Source organism: Dipodomys spectabilis, unplaced genomic scaffold, assembly GCF_019054845.1.
Source record: "Dipodomys spectabilis isolate Male_0828 unplaced genomic scaffold, ASM1905484v1 ptg000021l, whole genome shotgun sequence".
Taxonomy (NCBI): domain Eukaryota; kingdom Metazoa; phylum Chordata; class Mammalia; order Rodentia; family Heteromyidae; genus Dipodomys; species Dipodomys spectabilis.
Genome location: NW_024870698.1, coordinates 7,072,038 through 7,093,905, shown reverse-complemented (window position 1 = coordinate 7,093,905; position 21,868 = coordinate 7,072,038). Strand labels below are relative to the sequence as shown.

The 21,868-nt window shown below is 39.1% G+C and overlaps 1 protein-coding gene across 1 annotated transcript in view; it reads left to right on the top strand.

Moving 5' to 3' along the window:
- The window catches only part of Ppargc1a (PPARG coactivator 1 alpha), a 100,722-nt gene extending 89,341 nt beyond the window's left edge, over nucleotides 1-11,381 (top strand). The window contains exons 11-13 of the mRNA XM_042674731.1: nucleotides 2,166-2,287; nucleotides 2,617-2,768; nucleotides 10,964-11,381. Coding sequence (XP_042530665.1) covers nucleotides 2,166-2,287; nucleotides 2,617-2,768; nucleotides 10,964-11,067 — 378 coding nt within the window. The 3' untranslated portion in view covers nucleotides 11,068-11,381. The remainder of the gene's footprint in view (nucleotides 1-2,165; nucleotides 2,288-2,616; nucleotides 2,769-10,963) is intronic.
- Nucleotides 11,382-21,868: the final 10,487 nt, after the last annotated feature.

The window sequence follows — 21,868 nt, the reverse complement described above, 5'->3', positions numbered from 1 at the left end:
TCTTCCTTCTAGGTTACATCTTCTTTTTAGTAAAGAACATATCAGTATCCATTATCAAAGGTCTTGTGGTTTATCTCCTTTTTGTGGGATTATTGTTGCACTCAACATGGTATAAAGCGGCAATTCAGAAACTGTCCCGATATGTCTGCATATGGGTGTACATATGGTTGATTTTAGCTTTAACTTCAAATTTCCTTGAATACATAGGCTGTGTGTATTCCCATAATGGCAGCTGAGCAATTTCTTTTCTACAGCTCAATTTCTTTTCTTCTCATCTACGATTCCCTCTCCTTTCACTCTATACAGTAGTAACTTTCCTAAAAGGCTCATTTAAAAAATAAAGCCAGAACACCCGTGCAAGCAGGCGCCAGGAAGTTTAAGTTTAGATAACAGTGCCATCACATTTGGCAGTTGGGCCAAAGCTGGGTGCGTAAACAGAATGGAATGCGGTGTTATGATTCCCTTGCTAACGTGTGCAGTACTGCTCCAGCCGGAGCCTCACCCATCCATTTCTATCTCCTGCCTGGCAGGCCGCACAGGGTTCTGAAACATCCCAGTTACAGACTTTGATTGACACATACAATCTACATGCAAGTCCCATTGGTCACCTGGTCTGTCTGCTGTGTTCCTCTGGTCAGTTTGTAATCTGAGGAGTTTGTGTTTTATCAGCTTTTCCAGTGGTGTCCACCTCTGATTTCCAGAGGTAATTTTTATGAGTGAAGGCATGCAAACATGTAACTCCTCTATACTTCTATTTGAGCCTCAAATTCACCTTTCCTAGGACAAACAAACTTTCATTTGCCTTTGTGTTGGAGCATCTCAAAGAGTTAGGCATCTTTGATGCAATGAAGGTTGAAAGGATAGTGTTTTGAAAATGAAGTAATTAGTGATTGATGAGTTTTACTACAAATATCCATTGGGTTTATATTATGTTTCAACTGTACTTCATATAAAGGAGTGAAAAGAAAGATGGAGTTATGGCTGCTACTTTTATGAAGCTGTCCTTGGCTCAAGGAGGCCAACATTGAACAACAATGTCCCTCAGCAATTCAGGTCAAGGCTAACACTCTACCATTTGAGCCACAGTGCCACTTCTGGCCTTTTCTGCTTATGTGGTCCTGAGGAATCGAAGCCAGGGCCTCATGCATGCAAGGCAAGCACTCTACCACTGAGCCCCTCCCAGCTCTGCTGTCTTTTTTTTTTTTTTCTTTTTCCTTTTGTTGTCTTTTCTTTTTTAGTCCTGGACATTGCACTTGCTGGGCAAGCGCTTTGCCATTGCACTACATCCCAACCCTATTTTTTAAGTTAACAGTTAATTTATAATTGTCCAGAGAAATACAAAGGGAAAATAAAATTTTCCACATGAGCAGTATTTATAGGAAGCCAGACTTCATCTCAGACCTCAGGTGGGAAATGAATGCTTGAGCTGAAGATGTAACTATGGAAAGGATGTTCCGAGGTAGCAGCAGAAGAGCTGTGCGATGAAGGACCACATTCGGCTCTGGGGGACATGGGGCTCACTGAGACTGGAAGCTACCATTAAGTAAAGAAAGGAGCAAAGGGGAAAAAGATTATGAAGCAAAAAAGGGGGGATGCATAATGCAGGGTCTGCCTGGTAGGTCTTATTAGTGATTTTGATATTTTATTAAGAGTTCTAGGTGCTATTAACAGGACTTGCATTCATGTTGGGTTAGCAAAGAGTGTTCTGTCTGCAGTGAAAGGAGAAATGGGAAGAAAGAAAATACAAAGTTGAGGATCTAAGAAAGGATGTGCTTATGGATTATGGCTTAAAGGAGAGGGAATAAGAGACAGAGATCAGGATTTTGGAAGCAAAACATGACACCACCTAATGAGTGTCTGAATAGGTGGACAGGACAAAGAGAGCAGAGAAGACAAGACTCAATATTTTTGTTCCGAATCCCAGGCGAGAGAGTCGCAATGACATTGATAATGAGGATTTAAGAAAAATGTGGAAATGTGAAGGGAAAGACTGAAACTGAAGGAACGGAGAGTGGAACTTGGATCCAATGTAGTCTTTCCATGGAAATGGAGTCTGGTTTGCTCTAGTGAATTACGGGCTTCTCCAGGCTTACTTTCTTTCTGGGGTCCAGACCTCACTAAAGTCTCTCCTTTCCTCTGCCTCCCGTTCCCCCTCCTCACTATAGGAAGAACGCCGTGTGATTTATGTTGGCAAAATCAGACCTGACACAACACGGACAGAACTGAGGGACCGCTTTGAAGTTTTTGGTGAAATTGAGGAGTGCACTGTAAATCTGCGGGATGATGGGTGAGGATCTTCAAGATTATTTCTTGTTTAGAGGCTGACGTATGTTAAAAATTATGGCTCTAAGATGACTGGGATGGGAGTTGCCAATGTAAGTGCTTTGACAGATGACATGTTGAGTTCAGAACCTTATTTATTTTCTTTCATCCCTATTTATTAATCTTTCTAGTTGAGATTTTTCCTGTCTCAGAAATAAGTATTTAGCAGCTTGACAGGACAATCACACTGATAAATGGCTGCAGTGGCTGAGGCTTGGGCGCCTGTGACGTCTCCCAAAGCGGAAGGGCTTACAGTCTTCCCTGCACTGAATGTGTCTTCTCTGTCCATTCCAGAGACAGCTACGGCTTCATCACCTACCGTTACACCTGTGATGCTTTTGCCGCTCTTGAGAATGGATACACTCTGCGCAGGTCGAACGAAAGCGACTTTGAGCTGTACTTTTGTGGACGCAAGCAATTTGTCAAGTCTAACTATGCAGATCTAGGTATGGCTTTTATTGCACATGGAATGAAAAACCCATTTGAGAAAAAAACACTCAGAAATGGAAGCCACACACTGAGCGGGCCCCTTGGGTGTGAGTGTCACTCTTACTTTACCGGAGGTGGTAGGGGAGATGTTTGAATACCAATATTTTTTAAATTTTTTCATTTATTTATTTTGGTTGTGAAGGTACTAGAGTTTGAACTCAGGGCCTTTGTGCTCTTGATTAGGATTCTTTTGCTCTACCACTTGCACCAAACTTCCATTTCTGGCTTTTGGTTGGATATTTGGAGATAAGAATCTCTGGCATTTGCCTGGACTGTCTTTGTGCCATGATCTTCTTATCCCAGCCTCCCGAGTAGCTAAGATTACAGGCATGAGTCAATAGCACCTATCTCAGATAATACTGTTTTTACACATGTGACTTAATTTTAGAAGCAAGGGGCCTACTCCTAGCAACACAGGGCAGATACTGCTTGTGTTGTCTGCACCATCTGTGTATATATTTATAGAAGGTATTGTGCTTTGTATGTAGTAAAATTTGTATGTTTTATGTGTTGTTTATGTGTGTGTGTTTGTAATTTGCTTTTGCTTTCCATGACTATTCTCAATTCTTTAGTACAAACCACAGTATGGCCACAGTGGGCTTAGGGAAGAGAATATGCTCAGTGTAAGCCCCTTGCTTCTGAAGTTACTTCATAGGTTAAAAAAAAAATCTGAGCCAGGCACTGGTGCCTCTTTTCTCCTCATTATTTCACAAGCTCTTAGGAAAACTGTCATTTTCCATGAATTACAATGAGAGGAGAAAGTAAAATTTCATATGGTAAATGATCCTGTGCTCACTTTCTTTAGAACAGAAGACACAAACCCTATTATTTGGTGAGTGCTTCCCTGTGCTAGAACAGAAGGCCAGGAGTTCTGAAAACATTTTCTCATTTGCTTCACACGATTATTCTAAGAGGTGGACATTACTGTTATCATCCCCATTTTCAAATAATGAAAGGGAGACATAAGTAAATATTTGTTTTTCCTGTTATGAAAGCTGGATAAAAATAGTTAAGAAGAAAAGTAAAATCACCCATCAGCCCATTCTCAAGCAGTAACCACAACTAATAAATGAATGAGCTAGCTTACACTATTTTGCCTTGTAAAGCCTACTACCTTATTTCCAGGCCACTTTATACATATATTTTATACACATACACATGCATACACACACATATGTTCTGCTGTTTCTTAACACTGTAAGTTCACTTCCTGTGAGTCACAGAGTCATATTTCATTAATACATCATAGTGATCTCCTAGTATTTTGTTGAACAAATTTTATCATTAGACTCAATTATTTTATAACAGCCACATGTGTACAATGCAATTTTAATTTTTTTTGGGGGTCCAGTCGTGGGGCCTGAACTCTGGGCCCGGGTGCTGTCCCTCAGCTCTTCAGCTCAAGGCTAGCGCTCTACCACTTGAGCCACAGCACTACTTTCGGCTTTTTTCTTTTTGCTTATATGGTGCTCAGGAATTGAACTCAGGGCCTCAGGCATGCAAGGCAAGCGCTCTACCACTGAGCCACCTTCCCAGACCTAATTTTAAATTTTTTAACGTATTTATTATCTTTAAGTAGTGGTACAGAGGAGTTGCCATTCACCAAAGCAGTTTATGAATATAGTGTATCTTGATCAATGTCACCTCTTTCAATGTTTTTGCCATTTAACAAAGCAGTTTCATGTTTACAATGCTTTTTTTTTTTTTTTTTGGTCGGTCATGGGGCTTGAACTCTAGGCCTGGGCTCAAGGCTAATGCTCTACCACTTGAACCAAAGCACCACTTCCAGTTTTCTGGTGGTTTATTGGAGATAAGAGTCTCATGGACTTTTCTGCCTGGGCTGGCTTTGAACTGTGATCCTCAGATCTTAGCCTCCTAAGTAGCTAAGATTACAGGCGAGAGCCACCAGCTCCTGGCTTATACAATGCATCTTGATTTGTCTCATCACTTCAATCTGCTAACTATCCTTCTACCCACCCCTTCCAAGATATATATGTATAGATATATGTAATTTTTGATATTATAAATAATGTCACACTTGACATCTTAATTTCCTTTGTAGCTTTAATTTTGTTCTATCAAATACCATTCCCAATGTGTATATTAGAAGCCTTTAAATTTTCATGAGGAGGGAATGAAGGAAGGAAAGTGGCAAATGGGACGTAATTATTTGAAGTTAATTTATAATATGAGGGAAATTAGCCTGTACATGTATTCCTCGGTATTATTAGAAATCTACCTGCAATTGTTCTGGCTGGAGATAAAGAAATGAACACCGAGTGAGTACTGGGGTTTCTTTTTTCCCTTGCAACAAAGTGATGTCTTCCCAGAGTAATTGATCTAGGTGCTGTGCATTGTTCAGAGGAAATATGCTATAATTCACTTCTCAGGCTAAATAGATAGTGGAGACAGGGGAGAGGCAGCTGACTGTTAGCGAGATAGAGGCCTAGGGATGAAAATATAAAATGTGGCAAGTCATTTGTTCAAATGTTGGCTGATAAAAACAGTCAAGACAGATTGGAGCCTTGAGTTGATTTGACTTATTTTATTTATTTATTTTTTTAGTGATGAAGGCTAGGTGATTCTGGCCTCCCAAAACATCTTGAGTTTAAAATAAGCTACCTAGAGGGGCCTTCAGATCATGATTCATCATGGTCGAGGAGGATTGGATGGTATTTCCAAATTGAACTGGCACCTCCCTGAAATATTTCGAAGAAGAATGCTTCCTTTCTCGTTATCTCCCTGCCTAGCCAGCAGCCATAGAGACTTCACCATTTCTAAGCTTGTTCCACATTTTCTGAAAAGTGTATTGGATGTGCATTGTAGTAGCAAGGGATTTTCCAATCGCCTCAAGCACTTCAGTGGCATGAGCGATAGACTTTCTGAGCATGCATTCAAAAGAACATTGGCTGTAGAGACCTGTCATCCCTGACTTGAAGCATTTTAACTCCATTAGCTTCTGCTTCTTTCCTTGTAAACTATCTTAGTGGTGTTATGGAGAAATATTAATTACATCTGAAGATGTTAACACAGTGGCTGGCATAATATAAGTGCTCAAAAAATAGTGGGTATGCCTATAATTTAAAATGTTAGTTGTGAGAAGTTAGACATTTAGAATTCTTTTAAAAGGGGAGAGTCAACAATAGTGGTAGTTATGAAATCAAGGGACATTTTGATGTCTTGTCTTTATTCCCTAAAGGGCTCAAGTTGAATGATTCAAACATGTGTGAGCACAAACTTTCATGAGCATAAGCATATAAAGAACACCAGGTTCTAGTGCCTCACACTTGTAATCCTAGCCACTAAGGAGACTGAAATCTGAGGGTCCAGGTTCAAAGCCAGCCGAGGCAGAAAAATCCATGAAACTCTTGTCTCTAATTCACTAGCAAAAGGTTAGAAATGAAGCTTTGGCTCAAGTAGTAGAGTGCTATTCCTGGGCCAAAAACTAAGCGACAGCTCACAGATGCAGAGTTCAGCCCTGGTACCCAGAAAAATATAGATAGATGATAAATAGATAAACAGAAAATATAGCTACTCAGAGAAATTAGAAACATATGTATGCTCAGGGGTATATTGAAAAGGATGTGATACATGTTAAATTTACTAAGTCAGTAATGTGACATCATTTTAGACACATTCAAGCAATATCTTTTTGCTATATTTATTTGATCCTCTAAATAAAGATAGCTCACACATTCTATTTCTCAGCCATTGAAACCAGTTAAGGATGCATACATTATTATTACAGCAAAGCATAACGATCCAGCTTCTACTTTTGAGACTGTAAGTTTAATGTGACTTGATCAAGGCTATGATGATGAAGTCAAGGTGTGAGACCTGATTTATATGAATCTCTAATCTGTGTTTCTTTTGTTTGTTTGTTTGTTTATATCTTAAGCAAATGAATCTTTCTAAAACACCTTGATCAAAATATTAAAGAAGACAGGATTGGAATAAAAAGATGGGTTAATATTACAACAGGCTTGATCAGGACAAAGATGTAGTGCAGAACTTACATTTAAGCATAGAAGAAAAAGTAACATAAAAATTCATCACAGACCATTTATTAACTCTAAACAATGTACTGCATAATCAGCATCTGGAATGCATACATAATTTTACATATACCTTGCAACTGATTGATAAATCATTCTCAGATCCCAATACAAATATTTTCAGCCATGTCTTTTAATAATAGGCAGGTGTTTGAGATTAATATATTCTTTCAACAAACATTAATTTGAGTCCCTTACCTTGTGCTAAAGGTTTTCCAGGTGCTAGGAATACAAATGTGATGTGATTTGTTTCTATTAATACGGGATCATTATTTATAACAATTTCTCTGGAAAAATAATTAGAGTAGCTTTCAGGTTAGTATATCTAACTGTGTTCTGACATCCTCCTGTTAGTGCAGTAGAACATGGGAGAGAGGATGCTGTTGTTGCCTCAGGAATTGAACGCAACCACATTATATCTCAACACAAAAGGTTCTTATAAGTGGGTATATACATGTGTACACTATTTTACAGTCAAGGATCTCTCAAGGCTGCGCTTCCATAGGGGTTGTAATATTTGCCCAAGAAAATACAGAAATGTGAAAACTCTAGGCTTCACTTAGAATAATACAGAGGTAGGCTTTTCTGCTTCCTCTCAAATTTCCACAATGGAATTATAATCATCTATTAGAAAGATTGAGATTGTTCCATTTGTGTGGAAGTGCAAAGACCAGAAAAGACTATATTAGGGGAAGTAAGCCAGACACAGAGAGACAAAGGTTGAAAGGTTTCTCTCATGTGTGGCAGATAGAATGTGCCTAGAAATCTATAAGCAAATATACCGGATGATATGCATGTGATTACAAATAAATTAACAGAAGTATGAAAACCTCTATGAAGAGCTCCAATAGTATAACCTTTTTGGAAAGATCACATCCAAGCCCAACAAAATCGATACCAGGAAATGGGTACATCTAAGAGGGAGTGGAGCCAGGAGGAGAGAGGAAGAGGAAGGAAGGGAGTAAGGGGAGGAGCATGCAGTAGAGCATATTCATTGTGTCTATCACAAAAAAACAAAAAAAGTAAGGGAAAGGGTGGGTCCAAGTGAAATGAAAATGTTGAAAGGGGTACCACTGATCAAGATGCATTGTGCCCATAAACTGATTTTTTATCTGGCACCTTCTTAATACAACTAATTAAAGATAATTTAAAAAGTAAATTAAGCTGTGCGCCAATGGCTCCTAGCTACTCAGGAGGCTGAGATCTGAGGATCACAGTTTGAAGCCAGCCGGGGCAGGAAAGTCTGTGAGACTCTTATCTCCAATTAACCACCAGAAAAATAGCCAGAAGTGGTGCTGTGTGGTGGCTCAAGTGATATGCTAGCCTTGAGCACAAAGAGGCTCAGGGGCAGCACCCAGGCTCTGAGTTAAAGCCACAGGACCAGCTAAAACTAAATAAGTAAATAAAAATTAAATCATTTAAAAAATCCTTCCCAGGAAAGGTTTCCTGATGCACGCTTATCCCATAGACTACCCTCCTGAATCTTCCATCCTGAGCCACAATGGTGTTCTGACTTCAAACCAATCCCTGTACAGAGCTAGAATTTCCTTGTTTTGTCTCTGCACAAAAGATTTTTGAATTGAAAACAAGCTGGTCATGAAAACCTCTGTAATACAAGTAAACACCATTTAGTAGGTGACCATGAGGAGAAAAGGTAGAAGCTTGTGTGGTTTAAGAATTGATGATTTGGAAACGAGCTCTACAACGTTGGTGCGGGGGGGGGGGGGGGGGGGGAGGCTGGGAAGGGATGTGAAGGGTAAACAAAGGAGGAGGCTGCAATGCTTGGTAAGAAATGTACGCATTATCCTGCCCATGTAACTGTAACTCCTCTGTACAGTATGTTCACAAATAAAATTAAATTAAATTAAAAAAAAAAAAAAAGAATTGATGATTTGGGCTGGGAAGGTGGCTCAGTGGTAGAGCGCTTGCTTTGCATGCATGAGGCCCTGGGTTCAATTCCCCAGCACCACATAAGCAAAAAGGAAAAAAGCCAGAAGTGGTGCTGTGGCTCAAGTGGTAGAGCGCTAGCCTTGAGCTGAAGAGCTGAGGGACAGTGCCTAGGCCCAGAGTTCAGGCCCATGACTGGACCCCCCCCCCCCCCCCACAAAAAAAAAAAAAAAAAGAATTGACGATTTAAGATGCTGTTGAGGAAGACTGTCCTTTTCCCCTGCCTTGCTTTTATGTCTGAGGAAGCTTGTCATTGTTGTTGTTCCTACATGGCCAAAAGAAGAAGAAAAAGAAACCAAAAAAACTTCTTGGAAAAAATCAATAATCAAGGATGGTAGAATGATTTCTTTTTTCAGTCAGTCATGAGCCTGAACTCTGGGCCTGGACATTGTCCCTCAGCTCTGCAGTTCAAGGCTAGTGCTTTACCACTTGAGCCACAGCACCACTTATGGCTTTTTCTGCTTATGTGGTGCTGAGGAATTGAACCCAGGGCCTCATGCATGCAATGCAAGCACTCTACCACTGAGCCACCTTCCCAGAATGAATTTTTTGTTTGTTTTTTAAGTGGAAGAATACCTTGTCGAAATATTGAAAATTGACTGAAACATGGTGGGAACAGAAATCAGGCTGAGCTAAAGCACTTGGAGCCTTATGATTTCTTCCCTTTTATGGTCCTGGGAATTAAAATCAAATGTACTTTCACCTAGCTAAACTCCTTGTCTCTGCAAAACATTTTCTGTTTTCTTTTTGGGAGCATATCTGGTTTGAACTTAGGGCCTCATGCTTGTGAGGCAGGTATGCTACCACTTGAGCCCCTCTACCAGATCTTCTGGTGGTTGTTCTGTTAAAGGTAGGGTATTGCTTTATACCCATGCTGACCTAGATTGCGATCCTCATATTTGGTTTTCCTCACTTTGCTTAAACTCCTGTCTCCCTATCTCTGTCTCCCAAGTACCTAGAATTACAGGCTTGAGCCATTGTGCCTGGTGCAAAATATTTATATCAATAATTCAGCTTCAATTTTTTTATAATTATACTTTTCCCTCACTTGAAGCATTTCTATTGTAACTTAGGAAAAAGTAGACAATGTTCATATATTTTGTATAATTGTTAATATATTCCAGAAAGGTTTTGCCTCCTTTTCTAATAATTGTTTTACAAAGAAGGAATATAATTTCAAAAGACTTGTGGATACTCCCAAGCCATCCTTTCTTACTTGTAAGACTAGCAAGAAATATCTGACGTTCTCAGATACCAGTGGAGAAACATCAGAAATATTTAATGCCATTGAACTTTCATCATTGCTGAAAAAAATCACTTTTTTTGGTTAAGGAGTACTTGAACTAGCTTGTGCACATTTTCATAAAACCTGACTTAAACTAGTTCAGAGATCTAACAAAGAATGTGGTTTTATATATACCAGCATACTTTCCTTCTCCCTTTTAACAGTGAAGAGGTGGAATCTACCCTCCTGGAGTAGGAAGCACTTTCCTAGGCTTTTCATGGGGGAAAGTTTGTACCAGATTGTGTTGACCAGTTGACCAGATTGTGTTGCCTTTCATATCACAAACGGACTAGCAGGCTGGAAATTCAGGGACATGATGAGATGATGCTCCTCCCTCTCATTCACATGGCTTTTATACTCCATACAACAAATCCCATTGTAAAGGGAAATCATTTCCAGCTTCTACTTGTTCCTCTGTGTCTACATTATTGAGGAACAACTTGGCCTGTCAGGATGAAGATACAGATGGGGTGGCCATCTGTGAAGCAGAGATATTGAAGTATGCTCTGCCTATATCCTGGGAGTATTCATATCTAAAACAAGTCAACAAGGGTGCATTCATTCCATTCATTCATTTAACAGTTCTTTATTTATCTTATTACCCTTAAGTAGTTGTGTAACGTGGTTTCAATTCGACATGTCAGAGTGTGAGTCTACTGCATCTTGATCAGCGTCACCCCTTACCTCATTCTGTCATGTTTCTGAGTGCTCTCCACTGCGTCCTCTGTTAATCTACATGCAAATCTGGGCATGAAGTACATTGAGTAGCTAAATTGCAGTGACCTCCTTTAATCTTAAATCAAACATCATGTTGATGGTGGTCAAGAAAAGGGTCCATCTAACCCCTAGTTTGGGTCTCTTTCAGATTCAAACTCAGATGACTTTGACCCTGCTTCCACCAAGAGCAAGTATGACTCTCTGGATTTTGATAGTTTATTGAAAGAAGCTCAGAGAAGCTTGCGCAGGTAACGTGTCCCCCTGGCTGAGGATGAGAGAGAGAGACGGGGAATACCTCACGGACAGCGCGTCCTTCCCTGACAGACTATTGCAAGTCACACTTAGAAATCTCTCCTACTTTACACACTCTGTACAAAAGCAAAACAAAACAACAACAATACAACAAGAACAACCACAGCAACAACAACAATGGTTTACATGAACACAGCTGCTGAAGAGGCAAGAGACAGAAAAAAAAAATATCCAGTAAGCACATGTGTATTCATGGGTGTCAGCTTTGCTTTCCCTGAAGTCTCTCAGTGACTGTGTGTGTATGTATGTGTGTGTGTGCACGCGTGCATGCACACATGCACGTGCACATGCATATGTGGCTTGGGAAAATGTGTGTGTGTGTGTGTGTGTGTGTATGTGTGTGTGTGTGGTGTGTGTGTACATGCGAGCATTGGGGACACCTGAGTGGAACGTGCAAGGGCAAACCACTTCAAATGGCAGCAGTTCCATGAAGACACACTTAAAACCTAGAACTTCAAAATGTTCATATTCTATACAAAAGGAGATATTATATATAGATAGATATAGATAGATAGATATATCTATAAACTTAAAAAGGAAAGAAAACTAACCATCAAACCACAAACCACCCTAAAACGACACTGCTGATGTCCGGCATCAGCCTCTGTACTGATTTTTTAAGAAAGTGCAAAACCAACTTGAAGCAAGCTTTCTCTCATAACACAATGACTCTGACAATCCTGAAGGAAACCACAGGTCCCACCGAACTAATATCCTCTCTCTCTGTCTCTCTCCCTCCATGTCTCCCTCCCTATATCCCTCCTTCTCTCTCTCCCTCCTTCACTCCACCCCTCTCTATCTCTCCGTCTCTCCCTCTTTCCCTCCCTTTCTTCTTTTTTTTCCTTTTGCCATGGAATCTTGGTGGGAGAGGTAACTGCAGGCACCAGAATGCTACACTTTCCTAACATTTTGAAGTTTCTGTAGTTCATCCTTGTCCTGACACCCATGTAAAATGTCCAAAATGTTGATCTCTTCCACTGCAGATTTTAAAAGCCTTGTCAATGGTCAAGCAGGCAGCGTGTTCAGCAGCTCCCTCTGAGGAGCGGACACGATGTTATAAAATTGATGAGAGTCGATCAGAACTCTCTGGGTGTGTTCCGATAGTGTCACTGCTGCATTCTCTGATGTAGTTAAGTATTTACAGATGTTAAATGGAGTATTTTTATTTTATGTATATACTATACAACGATGTTCTTCTTTTGTTACAGCTATGCACTGTAAATGCAGCCTTCTTTTCAAAAACTGCTCAATTTTTCTTAATCAAGAATATTCAAATGTAATTATGAGGTGAAACAATTATTGTACACTAACCTATTTAGAAGCTGAACTTACTGCTTATATATATATTTGATTGTAAAAACAAAAACAACCAAACAACACAAAAGACAGTGTGTATGTCCATTGAGTGCAACCACAACCAATGATGCTTTACGTACTTCATCCCTTCCTAGGTACGCTTCGATCTAAACATCTTGTCAAAAAGAAAAAATATCCTAGTTCCCTAAAGGTATTAACTACTTCTGCGATATTTTTCCACATTTTCTTGTTGCTTGTTTTTCTTTGAAGTTTTATACACTGGATTTGTTAGGGGAATGAAATTTTCTCATCTAAAATTTTTCTAGAAGATACCATGATTTTATGTAAAGTCTCTCAATGGGTAACCATTACAAAATGTTTTTATTTTCTCTATCAACAGTAGTTTTGAAACTAGAGGTCAAAAATCTTTTTAAAATGCTGTTCTGTTTTAATTTTTTGTGATTTTAATTTGATACAAAAATGCTGAAGTAATAATTACAGTATGATTTTTACAATAATTAATGTGTGTCTGAAGACTATCTTTGAAGCCAGTATCTCTTTCCCTTGGCAGAGTATGATGATGGTATCTATCTGTATTTTTTATAGTTATGCATCCTGTATAAATACTGATATTTCATTCCTTTGTTTACTAAAGAGACATATTTATCAGTTGCAGATAGCCTATTTATTATAAATTATGAGCTGATGAAAATAATAAAGCCAGTGGAAATTTTCTACCTAGGATGCATGGCAGTTGTCAGGTTGGAGTGTAAGTTGTTCTTTTGGGAAAAAAAAAAAAACTCGGCTTTTGCAGAAGCAGTGTGCTTAATTGCACTAGCATGGCCTCTGACGTGACCATCATGTTGTTTCTTGATGACATTGCTTCTGCTAAATTCAATAATAAAAAAAAATACCTTCAGAAAACAACCTTCATTCCGACCATCCGGATTTCGTCTCAGTCTGGAGTCTCGGCTATGGAATTCACTAAAGTTTGGAATTGTGTATTCAAGTTTCCAAATTGAGATTCGGTTGCTGTTCGGCTGACATGACTTTTCTGGAAGATGTGTGATACCTACTACTTAATGGTACTTTTTTTTCCTTTCTCTCACCCAACACGATCTTATGAGATGGGTTTCACCCCCAGGCCGATGCAGCTAATTTGATAGCTGCGTTCATTTATCACCAGCATATTGTGTTCTGAGTGGATCCACCGTCTGTCCTGTCGGATGCTTGCTCGAGTTTTTTGGCTTCTTATTTCTAAGTAGATAGAAAGCAATAAAAAAAATACTATGAAATAAAAGAACTTTGTTCACAGGTTCTGCGTTACAATAGTAACACATCTTTAATCCGCCTAATTCTTGCTGTTCTGTAGGTTAAATGCAGGTATTTTAACTCTTTGTGAACGCCAAACTCAAGTTTACAGTCTTTCTTTCTGAATTTTGAGTATCTTCTGTTGTAGAATAATAATAAAAAGACTATTAAGAGCAATAAATTATTTTTAAGAAATCGATATTTAGTAAATCCTATTATGTGTCCAAGGACCAGATGCGTTCTCTATTTTGCCTTTCAATATATGTGATCCAATTTTAAATACATTCTCTCTTTATTTTTTTTCCCCTGAATTGTTGACATGAGTGAGCTACTTGGTTTCTTTCTTTACTTATCGAGAGGTAACACTATAGATGTCATGGTGAGGATTAATTTATCCCCCCGACTTTGGGCCTGACGAATATTGTTCCCATGAAGAGAGTTTTCCTCTGTGACCTCAAATTATATCTAAAAATGAGTGGAGCTCTCATATCTTACGCAGACACTGTGGGTAACCCATCAAACTGTAAGCTGTGTTCTTTTGAATTTTTAAAAAATCTTTTTGAGGGGGGAAAAGAATATTTCAATAGGGCACATGCACCCCATTATCATTGGAAGCAAATTTTGGCATAGATCTATAGGAGATTTTTTAGATGACCGTGGGCCATTGCCTTCGTACTGTGTGGTTAAGTACTACGTCAACAATTTCGGTGACTGAACTGGTGCTTTTGAAATGTGGGGGTTTTCACTAAAGAGGTGAAGCAGAAAATAATTCTTCCAGTGCAACACAATCCTTTTTTTTTTCTTTTCTTGCTAAACAACTCTGTGAACAGCAGTTGAGCTGTCAACATTCAAGCAGCAGAGAGGAAACTTTGCACTATTGGGGGTATGATGCTTAGGTCAGCTGGAAAAAAAAAAGAAGCCTTTTCATGCCTTTAGATGTGAGCTTACAGTAGGTAATGATTATGTGTCCTTTTTTTCTGATGGCTGTAACGAGAACTTCAATCACTGTAGTCTAAGACCTGATCTATAGATGACCTAGAATAGCCATGTGATATAATGTGATGATTCTAAATTTGTACCTATGTGACAGACATTTTCAATAATGTGAACTGCTGATTTGATGGAGCTACTTTAAGGTTTGTAGGTGAAAGTGTAACACTGTCGGTTGAACTTAACGCTGAAGGGAAAGTGAGCGATGAGTTGAGCCCTGACTGGGCTCCTTTTCCACCTGCCAATTCTACATGTATTGTTGTGGTTTTATTCATTGTATGAAAATTCCTGTGATTTTTTTTTAAATGTGCAGTACACATCAGCCTCACTGAGCTAATAAAGGGAAACGAATGTTTCAAACCTACTTCTGCTTTTCTTATTTATCGGAACCAAACTGCTGGTCACGTTTCTCAGATCAGTACACATTACTCGCTTATAATTATTCTCGTTCCTCTCTGGCTGCTTCTCCCTTCCTCCCTTCATTTCCATATTCATGGACGCATTTCAGCTCCGAGGAACCAGGCACCTCTTATGTTTTACCTTGTCTTCTTTCAAACCATAGGGGTAGATAGACGTGATGATTTCTGTAATGTACTTTGAGAGGTAGAAAGTGACCTGAGATTTTACCAAATGGATTAGCTCATTTTTGCATTTCACCCTGGAAAGTATGTATTTTTAAATTATGAGCTATTTCCTGTAAGGAGAAGGCAGCCACATATTCAGTGTAGAAAGTGATCCTATGCTACTTGGATTTGGGTATTTTTATTTTCAAAGACTGGAATCAAGATCTAGTCCTCATTATGGTCAAGTCACCAGGTGGCAAATAGGATGAGCTGCTATGTATGAGATGAGTTGGTACCTGCTGGCCTGCAGTGCCAACAGGATGCCCATCCTGCCTGGTATTTGATGATGGTCCTAATGAAAGACTGAAATACTAGTACTTCACCTTTCTGATTTCAGATGGTTATTTCTCCTCAACCACTTAAAGTTGCAAGATGGAGCATGAACATAGCATTGGGGAACAGTGACTCTCTTTTTCTCCCTTTCCCTCCCTCTTTCTCTCTCTCTCTCTCTCACTCATATATATATATATATATATATATACATATATCCAAATATGTGTGTGTACATATATATATATATTCCTGTCCTTGTCTCAATATCTCTTAGAAAGACCAGAAAGTTTGTTAATATTGGAAATATAATAGAACCATCAACAGTGCTTTAAAATCTTCTAATTAGCAGCACGCTTCTATTATTTTATACCAGTAGTGAAATTTGTCAGTCATTTTTGTGAACATAGAAAATAAAACTTGTTACATTCATCTACAACTGTGAATACTCAGGAGTTCTAGATTCCAGCTGAATAAGCTAGACCCTGTTTTGTCTTCTGGCTTAAATTGTCTAGAATATTCCTCATCATCTGGCTAGAAACAACCAGGAAATTAAAATATTGCAAGTCTTCCTTAAACAAGTCACTTTTCCCCCTGTTAAACTCTTTGAGGGCAGAAAGAAAATGAGGCATTTTTAAGACTCACAAGGAACCATAACCACTAGTTTGGTTCTGATCAGAGACAAAAGGATTCATTTCATAATATTCTCAAAACATTGAACCACTTCTATCTTTGATGATACTAATGCCAAAACAGTTATTGAACCCCAAACTAAAAACAGAGTTGACATAGATAATTTAAAAAGAGCCTGTTTCATTTTTTAAAAAACCTTCAAAACTAAATCTATTTGAACTAACTAAGCAGGGATAAGGAATTAAAATTTTGTTTATAGCATTACCTGTTTTCTCTCCTTTGTAAGGTTATTTAGCTAATCATGGTTGTAATTTACAGTGTTAACAGTATTATTATATTCATTTGACACTAGTGTTCCAAGCTACAAAGTTATAACTCAGTATTGATTACAGAATACTTTGACCGAAGTGTACTTTTTTGGCAATATTTACTTATATACTTTGTTATTCTCCTTGGTATTCCTTGTTGAACATACAATATATTATTATAAATCAATCTTTGCATTTTATCAAATGGCACAGAGTAATAAAGAAGGTCACAACTCATCGAAGAGTTCCTTCGAGGTTTGTAATATCATGATTTAAATCTCAACAAAGATTTAATCAAAAGCTGAATTAATCCTTGGAGGAAATGATGCTGTATAGGCTCCATTGATGGGTACAGAGTAGCTTTTTTCTTTGTACTGGTCTCTGAACATGTTCGGAAAAAAAATTTAGAGGCTTCCTTTTGTTGTTTATTTGATTGTTTATGGTAAAAAACATGGCTTCCTTGGTGAGGGAAGGAAAATGTCCAATACCTTTAATAATGTCAATATCTGTGTCATAATTCTTTTCTTCCATGGCTTGTTTTATTCTGCTTACTGTAGCATTGTCTGTTCTTCAAGTGCATGGTGAAGGTAAATACCCTTCACCTTCTTGTCCCCCTCAAAGTATCCCATGTGACCACAGGAGTTGTTCAGAGTCCCCAAAGTGGCACTCCAGTCAAGCATGTGGAATGTGTGGGTCACATGGGCTGCTTTCCAGATCCTTCCTGTATAATCAGGTGACAGCCCAAGGGCAAATTCTCAGTGTGGGAGGACACTAAGAACTTGCCAGAAGAAATGAACATAAAATCCAGGTATTTTGAGGAGCAGGTTCTACAGAGAAGTCAGGTATTGTTCCACATCCAGGGCCAAGAGGCTGCCAGCTTCCCACATGCCGTCTTTCTGCTCCTAAGTCTACCTTCAGGTGACCATATCCCTTTGAGCTGAACATGTGCTGGTTCCCACCAGCTGACTTATGGAAGGGGCAAAGTGGAATTAATTAGTTGAAAAAAAAGTGAGAGAACTTTTAGAGGAGAAAGACCAAATGATCCCATCATATTTTCGTGATTAAATTAAATGAGCATAATTATACATGCACATATGCACACCAAGGCATTATTATAATCAAGAGCCTTGAAATATTGTATTGTTTGAAATTTATGCCTATGCCATTTACTGAAAGCAAGTAGCTAGTATGATGTTTGAATCTGCATATTGACCATTTTCATATATTAATTTCTAGTAAGAAGAATCTCAATTTTTAGGGAAAAAAATCCTGGGGTGATTTAGAAAAAAGAAATTGTGCTTCTGTTGGTTTCTTGACTATCAGGGGCACTTAGCAACATTATTTTTTTACTCACATAGTTTTCTGTGATGGATTTTCAACAAGATGACATCGAAGTGAAAGCTGACATTAAGTGGGAAGGAGTGAATGTTAAGTGGTAAAATCCTAGATAGCTTATTAGACTACTTAATTGGAGGGAATTTATTTTTGCTGCTGTTAGGAAGTCTATAGTCAAGCTTCTCTTTTACAGTACAAGTTGGTGGGGGGCAGGTGGAGTATGGTGGAGAGTAGTTATGGTAGTATTGTTACCATATACAATATCCTCTGGCAAGTCATTGAAGGAAATTCACAGGTACTTTCTGTTGACTGACTTGGGTAGATTTGAAGATCCATTTCTGGTTTCATCTGTTTCATTGCTTTCTCTCTTCATTTCCAAACAGGCCCCTTGCTTGTTCTGATCCTAGCTTCACAGCACATTTAAAGGACTTACTTTTTTTTTTTTTTTGGTTGGTCATGGGGCCTGAACTCTGGGCCTAGGCGCTGTCCCTCAGCTTTTCAGCTCAAGGCTAGCTCTCTACTACTTGAGCCACAGCACCACTTCTGGCTTTTTCTGTTTATGTGGTGCTGAGGAATTGAACCTAGGGCCTCATGCATGTGAGGTAAGCACTCTACCACTGAGCCGCCTTCCCAGCCCTGAAGGACTTACTTAATTCTTAAAGTGAAGTCATACTTGCTCCCAGTTTAACCACTCAGCAGAACTTTAGTTTCATATGTACCCTCTATTTAAATTCATAGCTAAAATCTCATAGTGCTTTAGAGATATTGCCCTGGCTCAGTGCTTCCTCATTTGTTGGCAAGGATATGATGCTCACTATCCCAGAAGGATGTTCAGTTCCTATATATTCTAGACAAAGGGGAGTGAGTAAATGGGTCACATACTGTATTGTGTGGCCTTAAGAATTTCATGCCAGGTAACTCCTTGGTCAAGAGTGATGCATGATCCACTTCTACTACACTTACCTGGACAGTAGCATGGGGAAAGCAAGCTACTGCCCTTTAAGGAGCTATCTTTCTCAGAATGGACTATCTTAATCCAACAGGAGAAAACTGGAGGGAAGGCAGAAGTTGGAGTGCCCTTCCCATTGCTTGGCTTTAGCATCTAGTAAGGGATGTACCAGCGTGTTAGGGTGACTTGTATGGTGGCACAGAAAGGGAGTGCCAGAGCATGCTCCCAATGAATGAAACCATTCATCGGAGGTTCATAAGAGCTCCTTTGTCACATGGTACCAGTGTGTCATTAAACACTGTCTGCTATGGCACACTGTGGAATGGACTTAAGACTAGAAAGGTTGCCTGAAGGAAAGAGAATAAATAGAAGGTTAACCAAATACAGTCAAACTTCAGATACACAGCTAGGTTTGGACAAGGATTTCCTATGGCTTCTTATTCAGCTTTTATGTGGACACATTCCACAGGATTACATAAACAAAGGAGGCAATTGTAGAGCTGTGAAGAGGATAGACCTTATAAGGCTAGTTCCATTTGCATTTGCTCAGAGTTGCTGATTCAAATCCGGTTTGCATTTTGGCTACTACACCGGTGGGAGGCCTCAGGGATTTCCATAGACAAGATTTCGGGTAGAACTTTTCAAGTTTTAAGTTTGTGGGATGATAAAAAGATATGACTCTCCATGCGTCCAAGAAAAAGGACTCTTTGCGTGCCATAATGCTTGAAGGATAGCTTTTTTAAAAATTTTTTTTATTGTGAGAATATTGTACAGAGGAGTTACAATTACATGGGCAAGATAATGAGTACATTTCTCATCAGGCATGGTTACCTCCTCTTTGTTTCCCCTTCCCATCCCTTCCTATACTCCCCCCTCCCCTCACCCGATCCTCCCCCCACCCCAAAGTTGTAAAGATGGCTTCTTTTTGTTACCAGTTGGTTTAGCTTTGCCAATTCAGAATAGTCCCTTGTGGCAAGAGATCTCACTCTCACATTTTGAAGGTCAAACTTATATCCCCTTAGACGTCATTGTGATGGAGATGTGGATTTTTGACATAGGGTGTTTCAAAACCATTAGTGGTAGCTGTGTTGTTTTCCCCCTCTAAACTTGGTTTTGTCAACTTCATTTATAACTGAACATGTTAGAGATTTTCTTTCTTACAATCAGCCTTTAGACATACTTCAACATCCTGTTTCTCAGAAACTCTTAACTCAGATAATAGTGGTGCTTGATCTGACCCTTTTCCTCGAATATTCCCATTTAAAAAGACTCTTCCCATTGTAGAAGCACAAAAAGCAAGCACAAAAAGCTACCCTTTTGTTGGAAATCTATTAGATTCATAGTTATGAAGAAAATGAAGGTAATGATAGTCATGATGGGGGTATCAGCTAACGAATTTTCTGTCATTGTACTTGGCTGTTCACAGAGCATTTTTTTAAAACTCATCCTTCTAACCCAGGGAATGGAAGGAAAAAATACAACCTTTTCATTTTATAGATAAGGAGATGGATGTTTAAGGACATCATTATCCTTGGGGACAAAGATCAGTTGACCTCAAAACTGACTTTCACAACTACTCTGCAATATGTAAAATGACTCCTGGAATGAAATATTAGTGTTCAAACGAAAACAAAAATCTGTTGGGAAAGGATTTTGGTTATTGAAGTTGGTGTAGTTTTGTTGTTTGCTTTGGGTTGAAGCCAAACCTCTTATATTTCACCTTCTTTCACCCTACATTCATTGAACTTAAAGTACAGGAAGTCTGCACTAGAGGGGAAAGGCAATAGATAGACAAGATAGACACTATCTAGCTGGCAGTGTAAGAGAAAGTTAAAATGTGTATTTCCTTAAATAGTAGAATGCTGGATAAGACCCTTCTTGTGAGCTTCTGTCTTCTCCCTCTTCACTTCCCCTCCCCCCATCTCTGTCTCTATATGAAAGTATACTATTTTACAGTAATGGAGGATGACTGAAAAATAGCATCAGTTGAAAATGTTGCAAGTCAAAAATATATTGAATCCACCTAAGCTGTTGATTTTCATTGCATAGGAACACTATACACCAGGTATCAGAACTTCAGATGGCTGATTGGTACCCTAGTTCACTGCTTCTGCACAGCATCACAAGAAAGTATTGTACTTCCTGTCACTAGCCCAGGAAAAGACCAAAACTCAAAGTACAGTTCCTGTCAATGTGTTTTGTTTTCATGCTATTGCAATAGAAAACAAACAAACTTAACTTGCCTATCCTTAAATCGTGACCCATCTGTATGAACAATCTCTATAAAGATTAAGACCAAAGAGTCTTTAAGCAGGGATGCTAAGTGAACTCATGGCATATAATTGTCCTTGAAGGGACTGATGGCCACAGCCTAAAGGATAGGCCTCTTCCCTACTTTAGAACAGATTGGAAAGTTTGTAATGATACACCTTTACTGATAAAGAATCCCATTAAGAAACACCTTTTATGATTTCCCAAGCAGTTTCCAAAAGCATCTAGATGAAGGCTTGCATATGTGATAAGCAGTGGGCACACTGACATGCCAATTTTTGACTGAATGCTTCCTCATTCCCATGGTGTCATTCATTGTCAGGATACACAGCCAGGTTGAGTATTTATACTAACCTCGCTACAATTAAACCTGAGGATTACTGTGCACATTGGCCGCTCAGTGCTCATGGTCCGAGTTTATGGATAGCCTTTGTGGGGGCAGTGTACTTGTGACACTGGGCACCAGTCATAGGAAAAAGGGGCTTTGGTTCTAACATTGCCATAGCTGAAAACCACCCTCAAGCCCCACGCTGCACTTAGTCAGGTCTGTTAAAATTATGAAGCAATAAAGGAGAGAGTGATCATGAGTTTTCATCTTTGGGAGTCTATAACCCTGAATAAAAATAATTTAGGGCTTGTTGGTGTCCAAAGCAGGTGAAGAATGTTTAAGCTACTGGTTTTTGGGCTTTTTGGTTTGGTTTGGATTTGTCAGTCATGGGGCTTGAACTCTGGGCCTAGGCACTGTCCCTGAGCTC